Consider the following 22,811-nt stretch of genomic DNA (forward strand, 5'->3'; position numbering starts at 1 on the left):
ACTGTAAGAATTGGTAAGACACAGCAGCAGAATGAGAGCCTTAGTAATAGGCTGAGCAAAAATTGTGTGTTGGGATGAAGGGAAGGAACCATCTCGCTAGGAATGACAATGCTGAACTCTGCTCAGCTCACGCAAATGTATAAAGTCACACCATGTATATTTAATACACTAGCAAAATATTTATTTTATAATGATAAAACAGAAGTGAAGGATTTCTTTTTGGTGTGCACCAGTAATTGTAGTAAAAGAATAAGGGGATTAATGGACTCTTTATACATTTCAATGACAAAAATTCATAAAGGTTAGCATCAAATTCAACTGTTCTCCATTTACAAGCATAAAACTTACCACAATACCCCCCAAACACATATATAAAGAATTATAGTTTTAAAATCTATAAAAAGTAAAAAATATACAGTCAGAAGATCTAACTCTTATTCAAATCTTTAATATAAAATTGTAAACATTTATTTACACAAAGGAAATGTGTATAACAAAATTTTGAGCACCCTTTTCAATTGGATCGTGGTTTTTGGAAGGCAGTGGATGTTGCACAGTGACACTCTCACCTTGCCTGCCCAACCAAAACCGCAGTTCATAAATAAAGCCATGGGCGGCCGGCTGGGTTCAGTTCAGGGGAGATTGGTTTTATTGCTCTGAAGCTGCAGCAAATGGAAAGCCCGAGTGCAGACACAGACAGTGACACGTTACAGGGCATGAGGGCAGAGCCCAGCCCTGCCCATGCACCCATGTACATCAAAACCATATTTTTAATTCCATTGAACTGTTCCAACCTTGTTCCAGTGGCACCGCATTCCCAAGGGTCCCACTGCGTTCTGTGCACAGGGACCAAAGCCAGAGCCAAGGGCTGTTGGATCCTGTTCACACATGGAGACCAATCGGCATTGTAAGCCAGTTTGTCTAGAATCACACTTAATTTTACTCCAACAGTACCATGAAAAGGCCCTGTCATCAAACCCAGATACCTTCCTGAACAAACCCTCTGGTCAAGCAGAGCAATATCCACCTTAGCTTCCAGAAACAGTGGAGGAAAGAGCACACCTGCGTTTTCCTGGACATTTCGCTGGATTGCCTTTTTGGTAGTAATAATGCAAACAGCAGATGTTCTTGTCCTCCAATTAAGAAATCACAACTGGATGGATCATATTTTGACTTATTCAGAACAAAGTCTGTGCAAAATCTACTGGAAAACAGAGCAGATTTCACCACAACCTAAACAGGGAGAGAGAAAAGCTGAATCCTACCACCCTGTTATTTCTGTCAAGTGTTTGTAAGGGGGAGAAAAAAAACAGTGACATGGAAGGATGCCACTTGAAATTGAGGTCTCAAGCACCCCCAACAGGAAGGGAAGGCACACTGGTGCAAAGTTAACCCTTAAAATTAAAAATACAGCAAACACTCCTTCCCCTGCCATTGCTAGTTTATATCTATACTCTTCTAATGACACTTACCTTGGACCAGTTTTTGGTTTAACTTAATAGTAAACCAAGCTCACTAGCTCTTTTCTTAGATTGCCAGTATAAGAAAAGCTAGCATCAGTTATTTGCATCTCAACTACTTATTCTAGAAAATATCAGAAGTGTCAACAACCAAAGTCACCAACACTTTCATCTTCCCATCCAAAAACAATCTTTATGTTATCTTTTCAAAAGCTCTATGAGGGATTAGGCCTGCTTCAGTGAAGTTTTATCCACTGTTCAAAGGTGGGATCCACTGATCAATGCACATCTTTCATCAACAGTTCAATATGATAGAACAGCAAATCTGATCAACAGAGTGGAATTCATCCACACTAGTTAAGTGTGCTGGACAAACCATGTTCCATGCATATTTGGAAAGGGTTAAAGTATTAGTGTTAAAAAAGCAGTTTTCAAAAGTGCAAATTGTCTCATAAAGGAGCTGCAGATACAGTAAAATATTTTCCTTCTTTGAAACCAATGATATCATTCACTTCCCTTCACCCCCTCTGGAAAAAATCCTCTCTCACAATTCTGCAAAGCAGAAAACTCCTGGAGAAGCCAGTGTTGAAGGAAATTGCTTTGAAATCACTATGCTGGGTTTGGTTACAAAGTTTAGAGGAGTTTTCCAAGAAAGTGGATTTAGAAAGGGAAGAGGTATTTGTGCATTTAAAACAAAAGCTTTCAACTTTATTTTCATTTTAAAATAAATGTTAAGGCAAGGTGGTTTGTTGGTGGATAAGGGATTTTTTTGGTAGAGAGTAAGGACTTCGGAACACTGACTGTTCGTTCCCATTGTGGCTCTTGTTGTCCTTTCTGGGACCAACCCCAACATATGGATAAGAGGTCTCCTTGGGCTGAGCTGAAGAACGAGCATCTGCTTCAAGGGATATTAAAAAAGTAAATCCACCAGTCTATAGAAAGATTATCAAACTTGTAACCCAGTATTAAAAAACCAAAGCATTTAAAGGGGGAGACTTCCACATTGGAGCAACCCTGATAAAAGTATTCTCCCTGGCTTCCTGTGCTATTATTGCTAATAAGGACTTTCCACCTCCCAGCCAAGTTCTTTTTTCCTCATTTTCATCCTGAAGTGACAAAGTCTTGTGCTCATTGCTAACTTCGGGGAATGAACTGATCTCGAAGGTTAGTTTTACTTTTTACAACAAAGAAAACTAGATGAGCTGTCATGAAGCAAAGCCTTCATTTAAATACAACTACCTTTGGAAATAAGTTATGAAGAAACAGGTGCAAAGTAAATGGCTTTACAATTCACGTTAAACCTACTATAGTTTAAAAGTTCTCCCGTAAGAAATTCCCCCTTTAAACACAACAAGGTACAAGCCAGGAACTGTGCCTCTCTACAACAGAGTGCAAACTGCAGCTTAAAAGACTACAATCTATGAAGATGACTATCTAGACTAACTGGCCAGGTTTTAATACTTTCTCTCAACTATTACCAGCATCTAGAAGTATTTACTGTGAAATATCACTTGCTTACTGAGAGTACAGGCACATGCTTCAGCAATGGGGAAAAGAAACAGTTCCAAACATTTTGCAAGCATACTCAGGTGCATACAGCCTCTTCTCAAATAAAAAGTCAGAAGTTTGATGGACACTACTATAACAGCATATCAAGCTATGAGCAAATAATTATTGCAAGTAATAGCTGCAGACTAAGCCCTAAACACAATTTGTGCAACTATTTGCGTTCTTTCTGCACTATTTCTGTGGAATTTTTGTTTTGTTTTTAAATAATTAAAAAAATTTAGTCTTAGAACACTGCAAGTGAAATTTCTGGAAGGCTGGCTAGGACACAGTATTTTTTGACCTGTTCAAGTGTGCGACTCCTCAGAGACCGCAGACAAAGCACACTCCTCCTGCAGACCTGCTTGGTGCGCCGTGACCACGTGTCAACACTCGCTGAGAAGCAGCTCCAGTCTTTTTCCCAACCATCTACCTCTAATGCCTGCAAGTCTCCTCAATGCCACAGGTTTTTTTGGTCCAACAGTTGTTTATATCTCATGAAATAATTAAAAAAAGTAGAACCCCCACCCCCAGCCCCATTTTAATGAGTTCCTAACAACTCATCCAAATCGTTCATCCACTCCTCTGAAGTCCTGTTTTTCAGCAAAGAGTCTATCAGATCTGTGTCACCAGTTAAGTTCTGAAGTCCATTATTGCCTGACTGGCTGCTGTAGGCGAAAGGCAGCTCCTGACTAGTCGTCCTCACAGGGTACCCTTGGCTACAGTGCAGGTTTCCTCTGTTGGGAATTTGCTGATTTGGGTTCTGGTTGAAAGCATTCAGGTCTGGAACAGTCTGGTTCATGCCAGGCAAGACTTGCTGTGAGGGTACCTGCTGCTGTGCGGGTGGGTTTGTCCGCGGCTGCGCTCCCAAAGACGACGACAACATCTGCCCAGAGACAGCAGCATTCATCGAGGTCATGGGCCTGCTGGTGCTTAGGCTTACCTGAGGCATTCCCTGGGCAAACTGCTGGTTGGACATCTTTAGATGTGTTTGCTGCATGTGGAAAGAGGAGTTGGCAGTAAATGGTCCTAAGCCACTGTTTGCTTGTGTCTGGTTGTTAATATTAGGGATACCTTGGTGTTGCCAAGATGGATTTTGAGCCCCCATAGCAGCTGGTACTCTTGCCATCTGTGGCTTAGATAAGGTTGGATTCAGTGCACCTTTATTGTGCTGCTGAGAAATACTTGAGTTTGGTAAGGTGTTCTGCCCATAGCCAGTAGGAACAGCAGCGCCCTGGCCCAAGCTGCCCTGTCTCTGCATCGGTGTCTGTCCATTGGCACTCGGAGTCGCGTGCTGGGGAACCATCTGGGTCATGCCAGATGCCAGGTTGTACAACCCCCCGCGCTGCATGTTCTGCATGCTGGGGTACTGAGACACCCCCCGGTCCTGCTGACTGGAGCCCGACTGGAGTGGAGCAACAGGAGTGTGGCCGGGTCCCATCTGAATCATGTTCTGGCTCTGAGGAAACATCCGCGGACTACCGGAGCTGGACTGTCCTAAATTACTGACCCCAGGCATGGCTGAAGATGACCCTGAAATACGAAGAAATATTTTGTACATTAAATACCTCACGTTCATCCAGAGCCAAGCCAGGCTTGTAGGCACAGTAACCCAGAAAGGAGGTGCAGCTACATTAGTGTAAACTGACCTCTGCAAGCAACACACAGAAAGCAGAGGTTTAATTACAGAGTGTCAACTGTTGCTCCAGTTAGCACCTCCACCTTGATCTCAAACACAGATATGCCAACATCCTAAAAAAATCTGAATACCACTTCTAAGAGTTCAGTATCATTAATTAAAAAAAAAATTATGACTTTAAAGGCAGGACTCTGATATTTCTTTGTGAACAAAGGTTACCACATATACTTTGAAGTGCATGCACAATTTACTAAGCTGTTAAAAAATACCTCTAACTGCACACACATACACACAGCGTCAGTCATTCCATGCATACACAGTGCATCTCTTATCAGACAACTGTAGGATTGCCAGTTTGGCATTTTCCCAATTCCAGGAATATCTTTTATTTACCTAATACAGAAATATCTAATTCAGAAATTTTTCGTCAAGTATCTTTTGGATTTCCACAGTGAAATATTCACTATGTCAATATGCAATGCTGATAACCAAGCAAGGTGATTTGGAAAAATGTCTTCTCAGTAAACCAAATATGGTCCTTTGTTTTTGCAAATTCTGAGTTAAAAAGTTTCTTCCTGTAGAAGAAACAGCCCCCTACTTGAAGCAAAAATAGCAGAACAGTTCTGTAAAGTTTGCATGTAACACCCTCCACACTCCTTACAGCTGACCAGGGGAAACCTACCTACACAATTTCTCTACTTTCAAAACAAAAAGCTGCAGAATTTTTTCATGTTTTATGATAGCTAAGGAGTACTGGCTCTCCATTATTATTATATTTGAATAAAAACCAAATTATCAAAAACAAATTAAAATAGAATTCAAATTAGATTGAATTCATTATCAACAAAGCACATCATAAAAAGATCAGTGTTGGGGGAATGGATGGGTGGGGGAAGAGTCTTACTATAAAAATATTTACAATGAAAAGATAGTACACATATCAGGATTTAAGGTGCAAAAAATAGTTACAATCATCATTACATGGAAAAAATAATTTTAATAATACTGATGTCCATTATAGCAAAACCTACTCTATTTCTAATAGCTGTACGCCTATCTCTGTAGAAAAGTGGTAAGAGAAAGAAATATTTCGGTGCAATATTTGAAGGATGCTACTGGTCCCTCTGTTAGCACACAATCCTGTTGTATTGGTATCAAGTTCTTTCAGTTAAGTAACAAAACCCAGTTGTAACTGCACTTGACACTTGCACAGGCATGAATGCTGCCAGGGTGAAGGTATTACATTTCCATTTGCATCCTTCCCCTTCAGTATTTATTTCTGAAGGAACATGGAGAGTAAGGAAACAAAACAAAGGGAATTAGCACTATTCTTGTACTCTAGGTTTATGAAAAAAAGGCAAGTGACTTCTTGATGCCCCATCAATTAACAGCTTTTAAAGTAAGAAGATGAGTTTTTATTGTTTTCTAGTTCTTCCACATTTTTGAAGCTATTCCAGATCAACAGTTACAACATTTTTTATCAGAGTTAATACACTACAGACATACTAAGCTGCTTCTCATACAAAAAATCCCACAAAGGACACTTAACATGTAACGAAGAGAATTCAAACTGCATTCCCTTTTAAAGGTAGCACGGATAAGAACGTTAGAGACTTTTAAACTCATCCTAGAGATGAGAGAAATAATACACCACTTATTTTTCTTTAATGAGGGCCTGTGATAGATACAGGCAGTAGTGACGTCAGGCTTCAGAAAAAAACCCTCTGAATCCTAATATATCAAAGACAGAGAGAATTTCCAACCTGCACAACGAAATAGTAGTATAAAAAAGGCCTGTAGAACAATAAAGGTACTGAAGAATTTTACTCATTTCCCAAACAACACTAAGAAACAGAAGCTTAAGTTGTCCCAAATACCTGTGACCAGGGAAGCTGTTTGCAACTGAATCAGAGTATAGGTTAAGAGCTTTCAAGGCAGAGTGACGTGTAGTAAATTAATTAAAAGCTATCCAATCCAGGAAATTTGAAGACACCTTGTTTTTTACTCCTGATATTTTTTCTGCTATTATTTCAACTGCCACGTTTACTCACCTGTGAACTGTCCAACCTGTTGCTGGTATGGATTCTGTGGTTGATCCTGGTACTGGGGAGGAGGCCGTGTCAGATGCCGCTGCAGCTGCTGCTCCTGCTGCTGCCGCTGTTTCTCCTAAGAAAGGTCCAATGCAAGACAATTTGAAAACTAATCAAGCTTTTTCCAAGGGCTATCTTGGATAAAAACAAGCTGTCTGCATATTTCTATGCACAGCTGGTAATCAAAGGGGCTTCTGCAGCCCTAAAGTCACTTCAGGCTTTGTTCTCAAGGCTCAAACACAGTCAATTTACTTTGATGAGTGACAAGACCAGGATCTCAGAGACAACAGCATGCACTACAAGAGTTACTGCAGTGCATGTCTGAAGCCTTTCAAACTTCGAAAATCTGAGGTGTTAGTGGCCTAATCAGTAACATAATCAACGGGCACTTTTAGCAACACTTTAAAGACAAAATGAGGTACAGGTACAAAAAGAGCAAAAGTGAGTGTATAAAAATAATAACATTTACTTTTTTGGTCTTTATTTCCAATGTATTTTAGATGCCTCTTTAGAAACCAGTAAAAGTGCAAGTCAGAAATATAACAAAAGTTACACAGAAATACAAAAACCGAACATGTAAATATTTTCTAATCCTTGTCTGCAAATATGAAAAAATATACACAAATCCATATTATCATAGATCACAGGTTTTCCTACAAGATTATGGAAAACTGCAGAACTAAGTCCATAATACAAGTCATACAAGTTTTGCAACCATTGTTTCAAATCGCTTTCTTAACAACACACTGACCAACTAAAACAAACCCTATTCATGACACAAAATAATTGTGCTTCTTTAAAAGCACATTTTAAAGAGCACAGAAATTTATGATCAAGCCATTTGAAAAATGAACCAAACGAATTTTCTACTAGGAAACTTTAGGGAAAAATGAAATTTAAAATCTTGAGGGGAGTGTAGATGTAGTGATAGTACACTCAGATCTTGACAGTCTTAAGAGCCAATAGGCTGCTTTTACAACACGAAATGTATCAGGCACAGCATTTCTGTCTCTTCTTACTCAGGTACCTTCAGCGAGACTGAAATTCTGAGAAAGACCCATAGTGATACAATGCACAACCACCTACTTATCCAAAAAGTTACACCGAGCACAGCAGGGGACAGAAATTCCCTTCCAAGAGTGTTGGGGCAAAGACACTTTAAACAAGAGACTGGTGCAATGTAACAAATAGCAGATACACATCTCTACCACCCTTCCCAAATGTCTCCAGCTGCGAAGCTGTTGAGACATGCACAGGAATGAAGAGGGCAGGCCGCTTGACAGAGGACCTGCTGCTTGCAGGACCAGTCAGACCTGAAAGAGGCTGACCACGGAAGCCAACAAGAGATGCCATAGCTCTGAGAGAAACCAAGAACTGCAGAACCTGGCTTGGGGAAAAAAAGTAAAACATACGCAGAATACCAAGTGAAAAGACAAATTTATAGTGGCAAGGAATGGCACTGAAGCTACCTGAAACTACAAACCTCCAAAGTAGACATCAACAAGTTCAAAAATCTTTTTGTAAAACTGCATCCAGTATCATGCGTATCCAAAGAAATAAACATCAAATCAGAATGCTAACAAGACCTAGCTTGACTGGGCAGTACAGGGCCAATAAATGTGGCAAATGCAGTATCTAAAACTGTTCAGCTCCAAAGCAAAGCTGCTCCTTATTCGGGACCAGAGTCCCAGCATCACTATACACAAATGGAAATTACAGAAGTTAGTTGTAGTTACCATTACTAGGACATGAATGAAATATTTTCATAATACTGATATTTACTGCAGCAACATGCGCTGGCAAAGCAGAAGCAAACAGATAGGAAAAAAAATATTTCAATGCTGTGTTTGAGATATGCTACTTATCATCTCCCCACTGTTCAGAGATATCTAACACCTGTTAGGTCCATTATTGTCCTAAGGAAACCTACTGGGCCACAGCTCTAAGAGCTCTAACAAAGCTCTAATAACCACCATCCACCAGACATGCAAAATCACAAGCAGGAGGTCACACCCTGTATTTCCTTTCTCCCCACCTGCTCTCAAAGAATACCTGTTTGTTAACATTTTGGGAGAGTAATGATTACTCATTTCTGACATTTGATATTAACATACAAGTTACCAAAGACTGATTGATTTACTAAAAAGTACTCTAAGCTCACAGATCACATAACTCATGGAGAAACGTGATTTTATTGATGATTTGGGCATTCTCTGTCTTTCAGTCTTTGATAATGTAATTCCCCCACAGTATTCCCTTAGTCCAAATTGTTTTAACCCAAATATCAAAAACAGATCTTTACCACACTCAAACACTGACAACCACATTACTGTGTTTTGTCTACACTGGCTCCAGAACTGAAGGGGCTTTTGTGTCACCTCTGTTGAGACCTCAATTTTAACTGGATGTCTCCAGGTGATAAAAGAGCCATTGGCTAGGACCTGGCACAGCCACAGCTCCACAGTCCTGCAGATTCTACTACAACCTTCCCCCGCAAAATGAGCTTTCATATATTTTCTGTTCAGAGGAGACTGTATCATTTCCTTCTTAAAGCTTCTGATGGGCAGCTGATTCAGGGAGACCTTAGAGCACTTTTCAGTACCTAAAGGGGGATTACAAGAAGGCTGGAGGGGGAAGGTGTCTCAAAAGTGATAGAGCAAGGGGGAATGACCTCTATTTGAAGAAGGTTAGGTTCAGATCAGGTGTTAGGAAGAAATTATTTACTGTGAGTGTGGTGAGGCATTGGAACAGGTTGCCTAGAGAAGCTGAGGCTGCCCCATCCCTGGAAATGCTTCAAGGCCAGGTTGGATGGGGCTTGGAGCAACCTGGTCTAGTGGAAGATGCACCTGCCCATGGCAGAGATGTTGGAACTGAGATGATTTTTGAGGTCCTTCCCAAGCAAACCATTCTCTGATTCTAAAACATCAAAAGCTATTTTATGCACCAAAGCAAAGCAGCACAAATTAAAAAAACAGATAGCTGGCTGCTCTCACCTGTTCTGCCAGCAAATGCTGCTGCCTCTGTTCCATTAGGAATTGCTGCTGCTTCTGTTGCTCCATGAGCAGATGCTTTTGTTGCTGCTCTCTCTGCTTCTGCTGGTCCATCAGCATTTGGTGTTGCTTCATCACTGCTGCTTGCTGCTGATAAGCTGGGTTGCTGTGGTTACCTGCCATGGAGACGTTTGGAGCCTGGGCACCCACCCCAGGGCCTGGGACAGAAACAGGAACACGAGGAACAGTAGGAGCAGGGTTCTGATCCTGCAGAACACAGGAAAAGCAAAAAAAGTTACAGAAATGCAGTAACTTTTTCACTTGTGAAGCTTCTTATGGAAGCTCAGCTAATTAAAGACAACCAAACGCCCATCTATACAGTGCCAGACACAGAACTGCCAGTTTGGAGTTAGGGTCAGAAGCTCCACAACATTTAGGAAGAGAGGCTTTAACTTCAGTCTCAAAGTACTTCCCAAACTCCAGCTCAAACAGGTGAGTATAGCTCTGTGTGCTCCTTTTCAGGCAGTTACAAACAGCACTTCACACACCCCAGCTTTAGTTTACTTTGGTAGCAGCTTTTCAAACACTACATTTTCTATTTTCATTATATGAAACATTTATTTAAATCCTGCCTCTTCTGTCAACATTTAATACTGCAAGTGTTTATGTCTCCCACCCTAAAGTTGCTTTCTTTTAGTATCAGAGAATTTACTATTTGCAGGTGAAGGGGAGAAGGCTTCCACTGGTCAAAATGGGTCTTAAAGTATTTTTCCAGCAGCCCAACCATCACCATACTCCACAGACAAAAATACTACTAAAGATAAGTCTGATAGTATTCGTTTTTCTTAAGTCTGCATTTTTTGGCATTTTTTTTGAGACTGGAACTTGGGATAAGCAAAAATAACATGTAACAATTATCATTCAAGATCCGATACTGCCCTCTTAGTACCAGCAAATCCCTTTGAAATTTGACAGCTTTCATCATTATAAAGCACAGTTCAGCCTCATCTCTAATTGCACAAACAAATGTTATGTTCAAGTTAAGAATTTAGCTAATGGGTTTGGCTGTTGGTTCTCACTTTGCAGTTTCACAAGGAATCATGGACCAAATAGAAGGAATGCTGTGCTAAGTTGTTCTGTGTGCAAGTTTTTGAGAAATTCTCCAGAAGCTTTCATCAGTATTTCTGTTAGTTCAGTGCAAGTGTGGCAGTGTAGATGCAAGGTCACCCTCATTGTTTTTCAGTGAGGGAGAGATGTGACACACACAGTCGTCTCTACCCTTCTTCTTCCATCAAAATGCTGTTAGACAGTTACTTCTGCCAGCTTTCAAAGAGATTCTTTTTTTTTTTGTGCTTTATGAAGCAAACATTGATCTCAAATTTTTATTTGTACACCGGTGTGGTCTTTATCACAGACTATTGAGAGCCTTTTCACAGGTTTTTTGTTTTGTTGAGGGAAACATGACTAGAGCTGGATCTCAAACAGCTTTTGCTGGAGGAGCTTTAATCCTTGTAACAAATACCTTTTTTTTAACAAGCCCTCTCGTATGTGCATTGCAGGTACATGTTACAGAATCCCAATGAGTCTATACTTCCACCCACTACATAAATTTTCACCTGCAGCACACCTGTAGTAACAGTTATATACAAGGCAAAGGAGCACCACCTGGAATTTTCTGTTACAGAAAAACCTGAAGCATATGCTTCAAGCAAACAAACATTACTATTATTCATTCTTAATGATGTATTTCTCTCCTATGCCATGTTTCCCCAATGCCCAGAGACTTAGCCAATAAAAATCCTTAGAACTGAAAGGTGCCAAGGAACACCCAAGAAATGAGGAATGCAGCCCCCACTTCCACCTCTCTGCAAAAGTAGGTCTTTTTATAGTAAGCCAACTCTGACACAAGTAGGGACTAAAAACAAGGTAAAGAAATCAAAGCTTCTTTGAGAACACTGTTTAACACTACCGTTTTATATGAGTTATTTTAGTCAAAAGTTTACAAAGCATCTATTTATCTTTTTAAGCAGAGGCTTCTGTGAAGCATGACATAATTTGTTGCCCACAAAGTATACTAAGCTGGAAATCACACGTTACATGACCTAGAACCCAATATTAAAAACTGTCCCCAGTGGAAAAAAGACCTTATGATTCTTGTCTCAGCTTATTGTATACAGAAATTTTCTCTTTAAAATCAATGAAAACACTTGAAACTACACCAAGGAATCTGTACTCCAGCCTTACCTACCCAACAACCTTAAATCTGCTACTGAACAAAGGTAATTCAGGACATTCACCTGACCATGTGGCAGTCGGTAGGCAATGTTTCCAGACTTGGGTTTCAACAGGATCATCCCATTTTGGTCATCACTCACGTGGGATAGTGGTGGCTGCTGGCGCTGCTGGAGGTATGCCAGCATGGGAGTCTTGTTCTGCCCAGGCACTGCCACCCCCTGCTCACACTCTGCTTTGTAATGGGAAAGAGGTTTGGTGTTCCCATAGTCCAGCATAGAGCCTTGACTATTCACAGGGTTCTGGTTCAAGCTGTTTTGCTGATGACCCAAAATGTTCACATGGTAATTGCCTCCAGCTCTCGGTGAGCTTTTATTTCCCAAATTAGGCATCATGAGTTTCTGATTGTTGAAGTCTGGCTGATAAACCGATGGGCTAGTGGGATTTTCCATGGTATATGGGACAGCCAGTGGACTATGGGAAGACCCAGACTGTTGCCACGTAGACATCTGATTTGTTTGGTGGACTTGTGAAGCTTGTTGCTGGTTCTGCAACATCTGATCTCTCTTCTGCTTGGCAGCAATCTGCTGAAGTTGATGAGCAGAAGACATTTCTTTGGCACTTCCTGCACACTTCCCAGGTAACAGCACAGGCCTCTGGACATTCTGAGAGTGGTTTGATGCCTGCATCATGGGCTGATTAGGATTTTCAGTCATTGACTGACTGGAAGATGGGAACATAGCCTGGGAAGTACCAACTGTTGTAGAAGCAGCACTTACAGGTACAGAAGCAGCACCAATAAATGCTGAACCTGAAGAAGTGGCTCTAACCTGGGGAGATCCCAGCTGTTCTTGTTCAAAGGGTGCTGGGGAAAACTCAGTCTTTATGTTAATATCTTGTGGCAATGGAGTCTGTGCAGCTGAATTTGAAGAATCTGCATCTTTTTTGTCTTCAAAGTCGTCATTGAAGAGATCCTTCATGTCTTCATCGGGCACTGATCTATTGAGCTCCTCAATAAGTTCCTTCCATTCTTGCTCATTTAGGTTAAGATCAGGCATCAAATTATTCTGAGATATAGAACCTCCTGCTACAGGATTCATACAGGGAAGCTCATCTACGGGCTCCTGCTTCAGCTCTTTGTTCAAACTCAGAGGAAATGAGTCATCTGCATCACCACCTCCATTCATCTGCAGGCTGGAATCTGGAAGACACTTCTTGTTGATGCCATCGAGCCCCATCGGATGTTTCCCATTAAGTTGTAAGGTATCTCCAGTGCCAGATTTCTTGTCAAGATGATGGAGTGGAGACACAGGGGGTATTCCATTGGAAGAACCACTCACTCCAAGACCATCATCACGACGCAGTTTCTTGGACACAGAAAACACATCGCCATAGCCATTCTGCTGGTCTCCGTTCTGAGGGGAAGCAGCACTGTCAAGCTTTCTTTTCACAGTCTCATGGAGCTGCTGAAAAAGAAAAGGAATATTTTACTTATGTAGTTCTATGTTACATAGATCTGGATTTTTATCTCTTACCAGAACATTGTCTAGCTCTGAATAAAACACTTCAGAAAAAAATCAAAGATTGTATCTTTGTTCTGATAACATTTTGTTTTACAAGTCAGCACATGAGATGACTTCCTCACTATAACCTCTTAGGGAAAATTTTCAAAAAACATGTACTACTTCAAAGAGAGAAGTAGTGTGATTTTCAGACAAAACTAAAGGTGCCATATACTCTGACAACAACAAAAAGTTGAGAAATGGCTGTGAACTGGAATACGTTATGGTTTTTCCTATTCAAAATGAAAAAAATATTGAAGAATGTTAAGAATCAAATTTTAGATGAGAATAAAACCCCATATTTTATTTGATCTATGTACACACACTGTGTAATTGTTCCATGAGACTGTTTTATAAAGCAGTCTCACATTTAAATATTTGGAAAAAACAAGTGATTCTCTTGTGATAACTTTTAGAGAACAACTGTGTATATAAATTTTGTAAACAATCACACTTTTGGCACTGAAGCAAAACCAATTTGTCACTTAGCGACCATTGCTTCACACTTGTGGAAAATGCAATTCAGAGTTCAGCCAGTTCTATTACAGCAGAGCAAGTTCATTCTTTTCCTCCTTTCTGCTGAAGTATTTTCCAGCTGCTCTGACCACCAGAGCCCCAAGCAGCTCCACAGCTGGCCTCTCACAGATGGTGAAGGCACAGATTCTTTTTCTCGTGGTGCCACCTAGAAGAGACCAGCAGCTACAGCAGCAGCTTCACAGCCACAGCCTGAGCACCTTTGTTCCCTGTTTTTCTCCTTCCTGCCAGCATTCTTGCAAATATAAAGTTCTTTCTATTGACCTCAAAAGCATCTGAAAACAGAATTCCTGCGCACATCAAAGGTGACTATAAACTTTTCCTTCCCTCGGGTGCATTCTATAAAAAAAATTGAGCTTTGCTGGTGCTGGAACGCTCCACCAACGCAGACAAACCTGTAGGGCAGAGACACTGCTCCGACAGCGCAGGGAACTTAAAGAGGGAGCTGCCATCAGCTCCCGACCCGGGTGAGACACCGTGGTACATCTCAGCAAGACACACGACAGGAATCCCCACCAAGAGCTACCCATCTGAGGCATGGGGTCGCTGAACAACAGCCCTCTCAGATGGCAGGAAAGCAGCTCATTAAACAAACCTCAAGACAAGTATGGTTCTTTTCATATTACCTGCAGTCTTCATAAGGCAGTCCACTAACCCCTGGGGAAAGCTGTCTCATCCAAGGAAAAATGGGAAACCTCAAGATCTCAGCATTCAAGCAAGAGGTTGTATGTAGGGCCAGCATAAATTATCAGAAGAATTTTACACACTTGCCTGGGCAACAGCATTCTTTGATTTACAGACAGAAGGACTGGTTCACAGTTAATAGTTGTTTTGTTTTTTTTTTTTAACAGTCTACAGTTAGCTGCTCTTTGGGGGAAAACAACCTCAGACCATCTGTTTAATTCCTGCACAGGTAACAGCAAAAAATCCCCATTATTTGTTTAATGCTTGCATAGGTAAGAGCTAAGTCGTATTTTTATCTGTGGGACAGCCTCCAGCTTCCCCAGAGACTGTGATCTTCTAGATGGCTCATGGAAATAGCAGCAGAGTAGCAAGATCAGCAGAAGACTGAGTAGGATGAGGTGAGGTGTACATTTGGAGAGGAGGCTGGAACTTGAAATCTCTTAAGTTAAACATTAGGTCTTCAGCTTAGAGTAGCAGCTCTCTAGTGAACTTTTCAAATACCAACTTGAAAAAATAGTGGAAATTTACTTTTTTGCAAAAAGGCAAAACAACAGAGAGCAAAGAAGCTCAACTCCATCACAACATTTGGCTTTCAGCAAGTTTCCAGTTGTTTACTTAATACTTCCACCAGGAAAACTGAAGCTCAAGGTGGATGAGTAACTTGCCCAAGGTTATATGATGAGTCAAATTACTCAAAGTTTGGGAATGGGTCCTCCTTAATTCTAAATAGTTAGGGAAAAAACCCACTCCCTGAAAACTTACATAAAAGTAGTAATTTAGTTTTGTGAGCTACATTCACTGCAGTCTAGAAAAAGATACAGACCCCTAATATCCAGCACAGGAACTCTCATATCTCTATGGGTTTTAACAGTCATAACACTCAGATATCTGACCCTTGGAGACATTTTGACTGTAAGTTGCTCGAGACAAAATCCTCCTTTCACCTAAAACTGTATTCCTCTGGCAAAAAAAAAGGGAGATTAAGTTCCTCCCCAGTTTGTCTGTGTCTATCCAAATAATCTGGTCTGAGGGGGAAAATAACAAGCTGCATGTGAGATACAAGTCAGACTGCAAGCAATCTACATATCAAGCTGCTCCAACAGAGTTCTCAAGGCAAGAAAAACCTGTTCTCTTCTGCCAAAACTCAGGGGAAAAACCAACCAACACACGGATGAAGTAAAGCATAGCTTGCTACTCACTAAGAAAACCCCTTCAGCTTTCATTTTCTTGTTCATTACCATCCTGTAAGGCACAGTGGTCCTCTGGTACGCTGTCCATGGTTTCCCAAGCAGAATCAATCAATTCTATTTATAACACTGAGCCAATAATTTCCACTGTCACAAGATCAGATACAGTAGTGTATTCTCATTTTCTCAGCGTATTCAATTTTCCAACAAAAGATGAACTTCTGAGATCACTGCTATCTAGCTATGCCTAAAAATATTACCCCAAAAGCATTTATTTGAAGTATTTATATCACTGTAGGAGCAATGCAAGGCAGGGGATGTGAGCAGGCCTCCGTCCTTTGGCCCAGGACAGGACACAGAGTTTGTCAAAGAGCCACTGAGGGGCCACAGGCTGCACCTCCTCCACATCACATCACCTGAGCTGCATTTTATTCACGTGAGCAGAACACACAGTCCTCAATGTGGTCATAAACACTTCCTTGGCAGGAGCACACATGCCCAACTGTGGATTCCTCATGCACAGAACACAAGCTGACAAAACCCAGGTGCCATCCATGACAACAAAAGGTGTCCAACACAGCAGCCTCTGGCCATATAACTCACACACTGACAAGGACACAGGCCCGCAATGCCAGAGATGGATGCACGCCCAGGCAGATGACAAGGCTGCCAGCAGAAAACAGACAGCACACAAAGCATTTTGATATATTCAATCTCTGTCTAAAACCCACCAGTTTTACCACAATGATGCTCAGCCCTACTGTAGTCTCACTGCAGGGGCAAATTGCCTGACTTTGTAAAAGCTGTCCAAAACCTACTACTGAAGCCCAACAAGAAACCAGAAAAGCTTCAAATTGCTCAATCTATTGCTTGTCTGTTAGCACTGGCCGAGTTCAAAACTTCAGAGGCCAGGGCAGTGCTCTCTTATTGCCTTGGTGGGAAGGGGCATGAATCACTGACCAAAACAGTGGTACAAAGTTGTTCTGATTGGTTTTGTTGGTTTTTTGGTTCAGGTTTGTTTGTTTGTTTGGTGTTGGCTATTTTTCTGTGGACTCAATACCTGAAACTAGATTTACATAATCATCTGAAACCAGTGACATTTCAATGCGTTAGAACTTAACAAGCATGAAAGTTTAGCTCACATTGTTTGCTTGAAAGCAAGAAATCCTTTACCAGTCAGGACTGTTAAACTGAGGACAGTCAGCTAAAGTCCTTTTGCAAAAATCCACTGCTTTGCTATAGTTTGCGTCCTGTAACTGAAGACAGTAAATATATCTACATAAAAATACAAACTGCATGCAGGTTTCATTTTAAAAAAAACAAAACCACCTAGTGAACATGACAGAGAAGAAACTTCTTAAAAATCTGGTACTCATACTGTGCCTTTCAGGCTCTGTATAATGTTCTTACTTAGTTTTTTAAAGCATCTGTTACAGAGATTTAAACATTCTTACAGGATTCAGTAGAGCTTCAATTTTTTGTATTTTACTTCAAATTAGTTTACCATTTCAATATCAGAATTAAGTCTATAAAGACTTGTCCTGATCTGCCAGCAAGAGAAACATAATGCTGGACATTTTCAAAGAAGAAATGCTATATCAGCCTATAAGCATAATAAAAAACTAGCTCAAATACGGCTCCTAGCATTCTCATCTAGAAGAGGAAACCAAATCAGAATACATCCATTTTTCTGCCATGGAAGTGGCAGTATTGCAGCACAGATAAGCTCCCATGAACCAGAGTTCACAGTAGGTCCTCTATAGACACTGATTCTCCTCCCCTGCCTCACCAAGGACAGGAGCAACAAAGATGACAACTGCTTAAGCTGGAATAACAGTGCAAATACCAGACAGTAGTGTATGAATTTTGGATAGAAAACATAACATTTTGAGTACACACAACAGTAAGAACTCTCCATTTACTGTGCATCTACCCACAGCTTCCAAAGTTGCATTCCCCCTGCAAGGAAAGCATTTTATTACCCAATGTGTTCCTGCATTCCACTGTGCTGTCAGAACCAAACTGCTGGACTCACTTTAATTTTTACTTTAATTCCAGCAGACTTTTGTATTTGGGTGACTGCCTGCTGGAGCAAAGAAGGGCTGTGGATAGGCATGTCTATAAATATCCCAAGCCTGCATTAGTCACAAGGGGCAGCTTCTGCTACAGGAATTGTTCTGCTGAATCAAAAAAACTCCTGTGCCTTCAGCTGCAATGCCAGATCCTCCACCTCACTTGAACTTAAACAGCAGCCACAGCAGCTCAGTCACTCCCAGATCCTTACAACTTAGGAAGCATCACTGCATATCTAACTAATCTGGTAAGGGAAATGTTTCAAACATAAAACAATACCTCACAGAGAATTAAAAGGAGACAAAGAAAAACCTGTCTGAGTTGTTGGGCAACAAACTATCAGACTTGTCAGCAAAAACAAACAATGGTGGCAAGACTACACTGCACCATAGCTATATATAAATAACATGCAAATAATTTGCTATTTTTGTGGTAAAACATAATTTCACAATTTAACACCCCTATACCACAGCTTACACAAAAATGAGGTCTTTCGAACTGTTAGAGTACCAGCCTGAGCTTCGTTAGAGGAATGTCATTAATGCTTGTCAGTATACTCTGGGCAATCTATTCCCCTTAATTTATTACTTTAGGTCTTTCAACCAAGAAACACTGCATTGCTCTCCTCGGATTTAAATTTCATTTTAAACTTTTTACTTGGTGCCTTTGCTTAATTTAGAATTTAACTAATATTAATGTAAAACATCTATCACTCCCAAATAAATGCTGCTCTTCAGCTTTAACACAAAGCATTCTCAAGACAGGCCACTGACTAGACCTTCAGTGCTCATTCCAGAAATACTGTTTGTGGTTTTGTGGCAGTCCTAGACAAAGCAAGCTCTCTGCACAACAACTGCTCTCAGGTGGGGAAAAAAACCCAGTAAGAAACAGGGAGCAGCTCTCCTTCCAAGACACCACATCATAAAACAAGGAGATGAAAATCCAGATCTTGCCATTCTCCTCACTCACGTCAGTGAAATGCCTTTGGTTCAGCTGAGCCATACACTGCCTTACAGTCTACCACAGATATATAAGGAAGTCAACCTTTCTCCTGTAGAGAATTTAAACAGCATTATTAGATGAACTTTCATGTATCAGAACCTGGCAGAGAAAAATTGTTCTAGGATACAAGCTCTGTCTCTTCCCAGCTTCCTTGTTTCTCAAAAATGTAAGATTAACAGAGCAAACACATTATCCAAATATCAAGCATCTTCTACTTTGAACACAGCCTTAATAGTGTCATATTAAACAACAGAAATGGGAAATAGATGTCAACATTTGGATTTCCCATTAAATAATGGTCTAGAAGTTTTTTAAAAGTAGAAAGCTAGAAGGTTTTTCAACGTTTTTCTCAAAGGAAGGACAGGCCTACATGACGCACAAAAAATCCAAGGTACTTCTGTATCAATACTGTATTCTCTCAGTTTCCATAGCTCAAATTGGAAGAGAAAATATCTGATTTTGTCCACGTGACAAATCATACAAGACACTAAGGAGGAAGTGGCGGTGCCACCCTGTTCCCTGTGACTACTGTGGATTTACAGAAGGTGCTCTGCAGCACAGCACCTGGCAGTGCCCACACTGTCCACACTTGTGGCAATGCAGCTTCATGTCCTACTACTACAAGCCCTCTGATGCTAGATCAAGAAGCCTTCACCTTTACATGAACTGCTCTCTCATTCAGGGACCAAAATAAATGCTTCACTAATGTTCAACACAAAGTACCAATTTCCAAGAGTAGATTCATATGCAGATTCACAGAAAAATCTGGATTGTTACAGCAGCAACAGCTGATATAATGCACGTTGCACTGAGCTAGCAGCATTCTTTGGAAAGGAATGTGTTCAGGATGTTTTAACACAAGATAATTTTGGTGTTCATCCAAACTTCATTGAACATTGGAAATCAAGCTCATGTCCTTCTCATTCAAAGCACATGCTCGGTCTTGATAATGGCAACATGATGGGTAGAGGTAAAATGCCAACCTAGAGAGGGACCTTCTGGGCCACGGGAATTAAATTAGCAGCAGAAGTGATGTTGTTGTTGTGTTTTTTTTCCAAGACTTGAATTACTAAGCTAACCAACTTTATACCCCAGTAACGAGGGGATGAATCAGCAGCTGCAATTAAGCTCACAGTCATGGATCCTAGGAAGGAAACAGCAGGCCAGCCCGAGGAAGAGTCATTCATACACTAAAACCCTCTTCTGTTGTGCAAATTGGCCACTGGCAGCAGCTTCCTGTACAAGGGCTTCCCCAGATGTGCAGTGCACTTCAGAACCTGCTGCTGTTGAGAGCCTTCATTATAATGGATGCTAATTAGATCAAATCCACATCCAAAGTGATTTAAGAGAAACAACACCAATGAATTAGAATCATCTTTCTTTTAGAAGATCAATATGAAGTCATGTGGTGGCAGTTTAAGCAACAGGATTTGACATGCTAAAGAGCCCTGACTGTAATGAAAATACACATTATTAAGGGGTAGAGCCCCATATGCAAAAAGCCTCAGAGCCCAGCAGGAAATAAACAGAATCTCCCACCAAGTCTTTAGATAATAAAAAACAAGTTTGAGTAATTTTTGTTTTGACACAAGTTTAGATTCAAGATCAGTCTGCTAAACAACAGCTAACTGTAAAGTTTTGCAGAATCAATGTCAGGAATGCACGAGGTTTCCTCTCTTCCTCAAGCACCCTTCTGTAGCAGCCCTCTGAAGTGCTCTAACTGGGTCACAAGGACCTCAGTCTTCTCAACAGTCAGCAAGTCCTCGAGTCTCATAGGTGTATTAGCAAGAACAGAAGTAATTCAGTTAAGTAACGCTTTCAGTTTATCTTGTAAATACTACAAACTGCACCCAGGCTGCCTAGTGCTGGTCACAGTAAGGATGACATTGATACACCCGGTGTTTCAGTATTTCACATCATGCCCTGGACACTCGAGTATACAATAAGCTCTATCGTGATTCTATTTTAATAACAATAAATGAGGTCCAAGACAGAGAGATGTATATCCTCCTTCCTTTCTAATCCAATCAAATACACAGAGCAACTTAAAAATACGACTTATTCCATATATTGACCTGAAGATGTCTTAGGCTAATCCAGTGTCCCCTTTTAAAGACGCTCAGAGAGGTACTGAATCATTTTCATGCAGGCCACCATTTAAAAATACCTGGTTTTAAGGCAGACAGGTATTAGGACAGGCAGCCTTTAAGAGGTTATCCTACTAACCTACATTACTGACACATTAGCACACAGCAGTATATTTAAAGGGCCTAGAATAAGTTAAGCAACAGCTATCTAGATATACAAACAGGGCTGTGTGAATATGTCCCGACAACCAGAAATGCTAGAGAAGCCAGAGAAACATTAAGATTTTGAGCTAAGCCAGTTTTTAATGGGTGGAGTGGGATTCTCATAGTGTTCACACCCACTAGAGTGAGTGGCAAACAAGCAACTGCCTTGCCACTGAAATTCTTTCCAATATGTACCAAAATTAACAGACACGTTATTTGTCTTAAAACTTCCCCCTCAGTAATAAGCATATCCTTATCAAATGACTCCACAAAACCCTGAAAACCCAAATTAAAGACTTAAGCAAACAAAAATCCAAAGGCACCGCAGTATTAATGCCCTTCTGACAGTTTCTGCAGGGGCATTTTAGGTGAATTAGCCAGAAATATAACTCACAAAATATTCTGAATTATTTAAGCATCAATAGAAATCCTGCCACTATCCCTACCCCCCCATGCCACAGTTTTTATATACTCTTCCAGCATGCAGAGGTGACGAGCGAAAACAAAACAGCCCTTACCGGCTGCGAAGTTGTAACAGAGCGGACAGGGTACTCTCCAAAGCAGCCCCAACCCCAGCCCTCGCACCGCAGGCCACCACACCAGCCGCGAGAGCTTGTTTTCCTTCCCCTATCCAGCTCCAGACGAGAGGTCCCGGTACCAGCCGGGCACGACCGCCGGTCCCTCCCCGGCCCCAGCACCCGGCCCCGGGCGGCGCTTACCGCGATCAGGGCGCTGCTGCGGCCGTGCTGCTGCTCTCCGCTCGCCGCCTCACCGTCCAGCCCGTTGGCTCCGCTCCTCTCGGCGCTCCCCGCGGCGGCGGCGGGCGGAGGGGGTGCGGGTGGCGGCGGCGCCGGGGGCGGCTGCCGGTGCTTGCCGGCCCGCTTGGCCTTGGCCTGCAGGCAGCGCTGGTGCAGGGCGAAGGTTTGCTGGCGCTCCAGCTCCAGGCGCTCCGGAGACACGGCCTGGTAGCGGGACTCGCAGGCGCTGTGGTGCCGCCGGCAGAGCTCGATGCGCCGGCGGAGCCGCTCCATCACCGCGCTGTGCCGCGGCACCACGAACTCCGCCATGGGGCAGGGGGGCAGCACCATGGGCCGGGCGGCGAAGGGGCGGCCGCCGCCGCTCACCGGCTGCTCGCTCCGGCGCCCGCCATGGCGGGGCCTCCGCCGCCCCTCCCGTCGGCCTTACCTGCGCTGCCCGCCGGGATCGCCCCGGGTCCTCCCCCCGCCCGGCCCGGCGCCCGCTCCGCTCCCCCCCGCCCCACTTCCTCCTTCTGCCCTGAACCCGATGCCGCTACGCTGCCCCCCTCTCCCTCAGCCCTGCCCGCCCCGCGGGGCCTGGCGGAGCCCGCCGCGCTTCCTCCGCCGCCGCCCTCAGGCGCGGGCCGGCCCAGACCCCCGGCCCCCCATTGTTGTCCGCGCCGCCGCCATCTTGAAATTGTTTTTCCCCTCCAGAGCCGAGTTGAGAATAAATGGGCGGAGCTTCCTGGGTGGGGGGCTACGTCACGGCGCGCGGTGCGTCACGA

General features: G+C 42.3%; 1 protein-coding gene across 2 annotated transcripts; it reads right to left on the reverse strand.

The window, feature by feature from the left end:
- Positions 1-155: 155 nt before the first annotated feature.
- On the reverse strand, positions 156-22,650 carry MAML1 (mastermind like transcriptional coactivator 1). 2 transcript variants are annotated; one of them, XM_048319887.1, is made up of 5 exons: positions 22,009-22,650; positions 12,022-13,419; positions 9,728-9,991; positions 6,696-6,810; positions 156-4,538 (listed from the first exon to the last, which is right to left on the reverse strand). In XM_048319887.1, the coding sequence occupies exons 1-5, from the start codon at positions 22,375-22,377 to the stop codon at positions 3,547-3,549; spliced, it is 3,138 nt and encodes a 1,045-aa protein (XP_048175844.1). In that variant the 5' UTR covers positions 22,378-22,650; the 3' UTR covers positions 156-3,546. The 2 variants fall into 2 exon arrangements, with proteins under 2 accessions (XP_048175844.1, XP_048175843.1); XM_048319886.1 differs by having other exon boundaries at positions 12,022-13,422.
- Between the last annotated feature and the right edge of the window lie 161 nt (positions 22,651-22,811).

This window comes from Corvus hawaiiensis, chromosome 15 (assembly GCF_020740725.1).
Source record: "Corvus hawaiiensis isolate bCorHaw1 chromosome 15, bCorHaw1.pri.cur, whole genome shotgun sequence".
Taxonomy (NCBI): domain Eukaryota; kingdom Metazoa; phylum Chordata; class Aves; order Passeriformes; family Corvidae; genus Corvus; species Corvus hawaiiensis.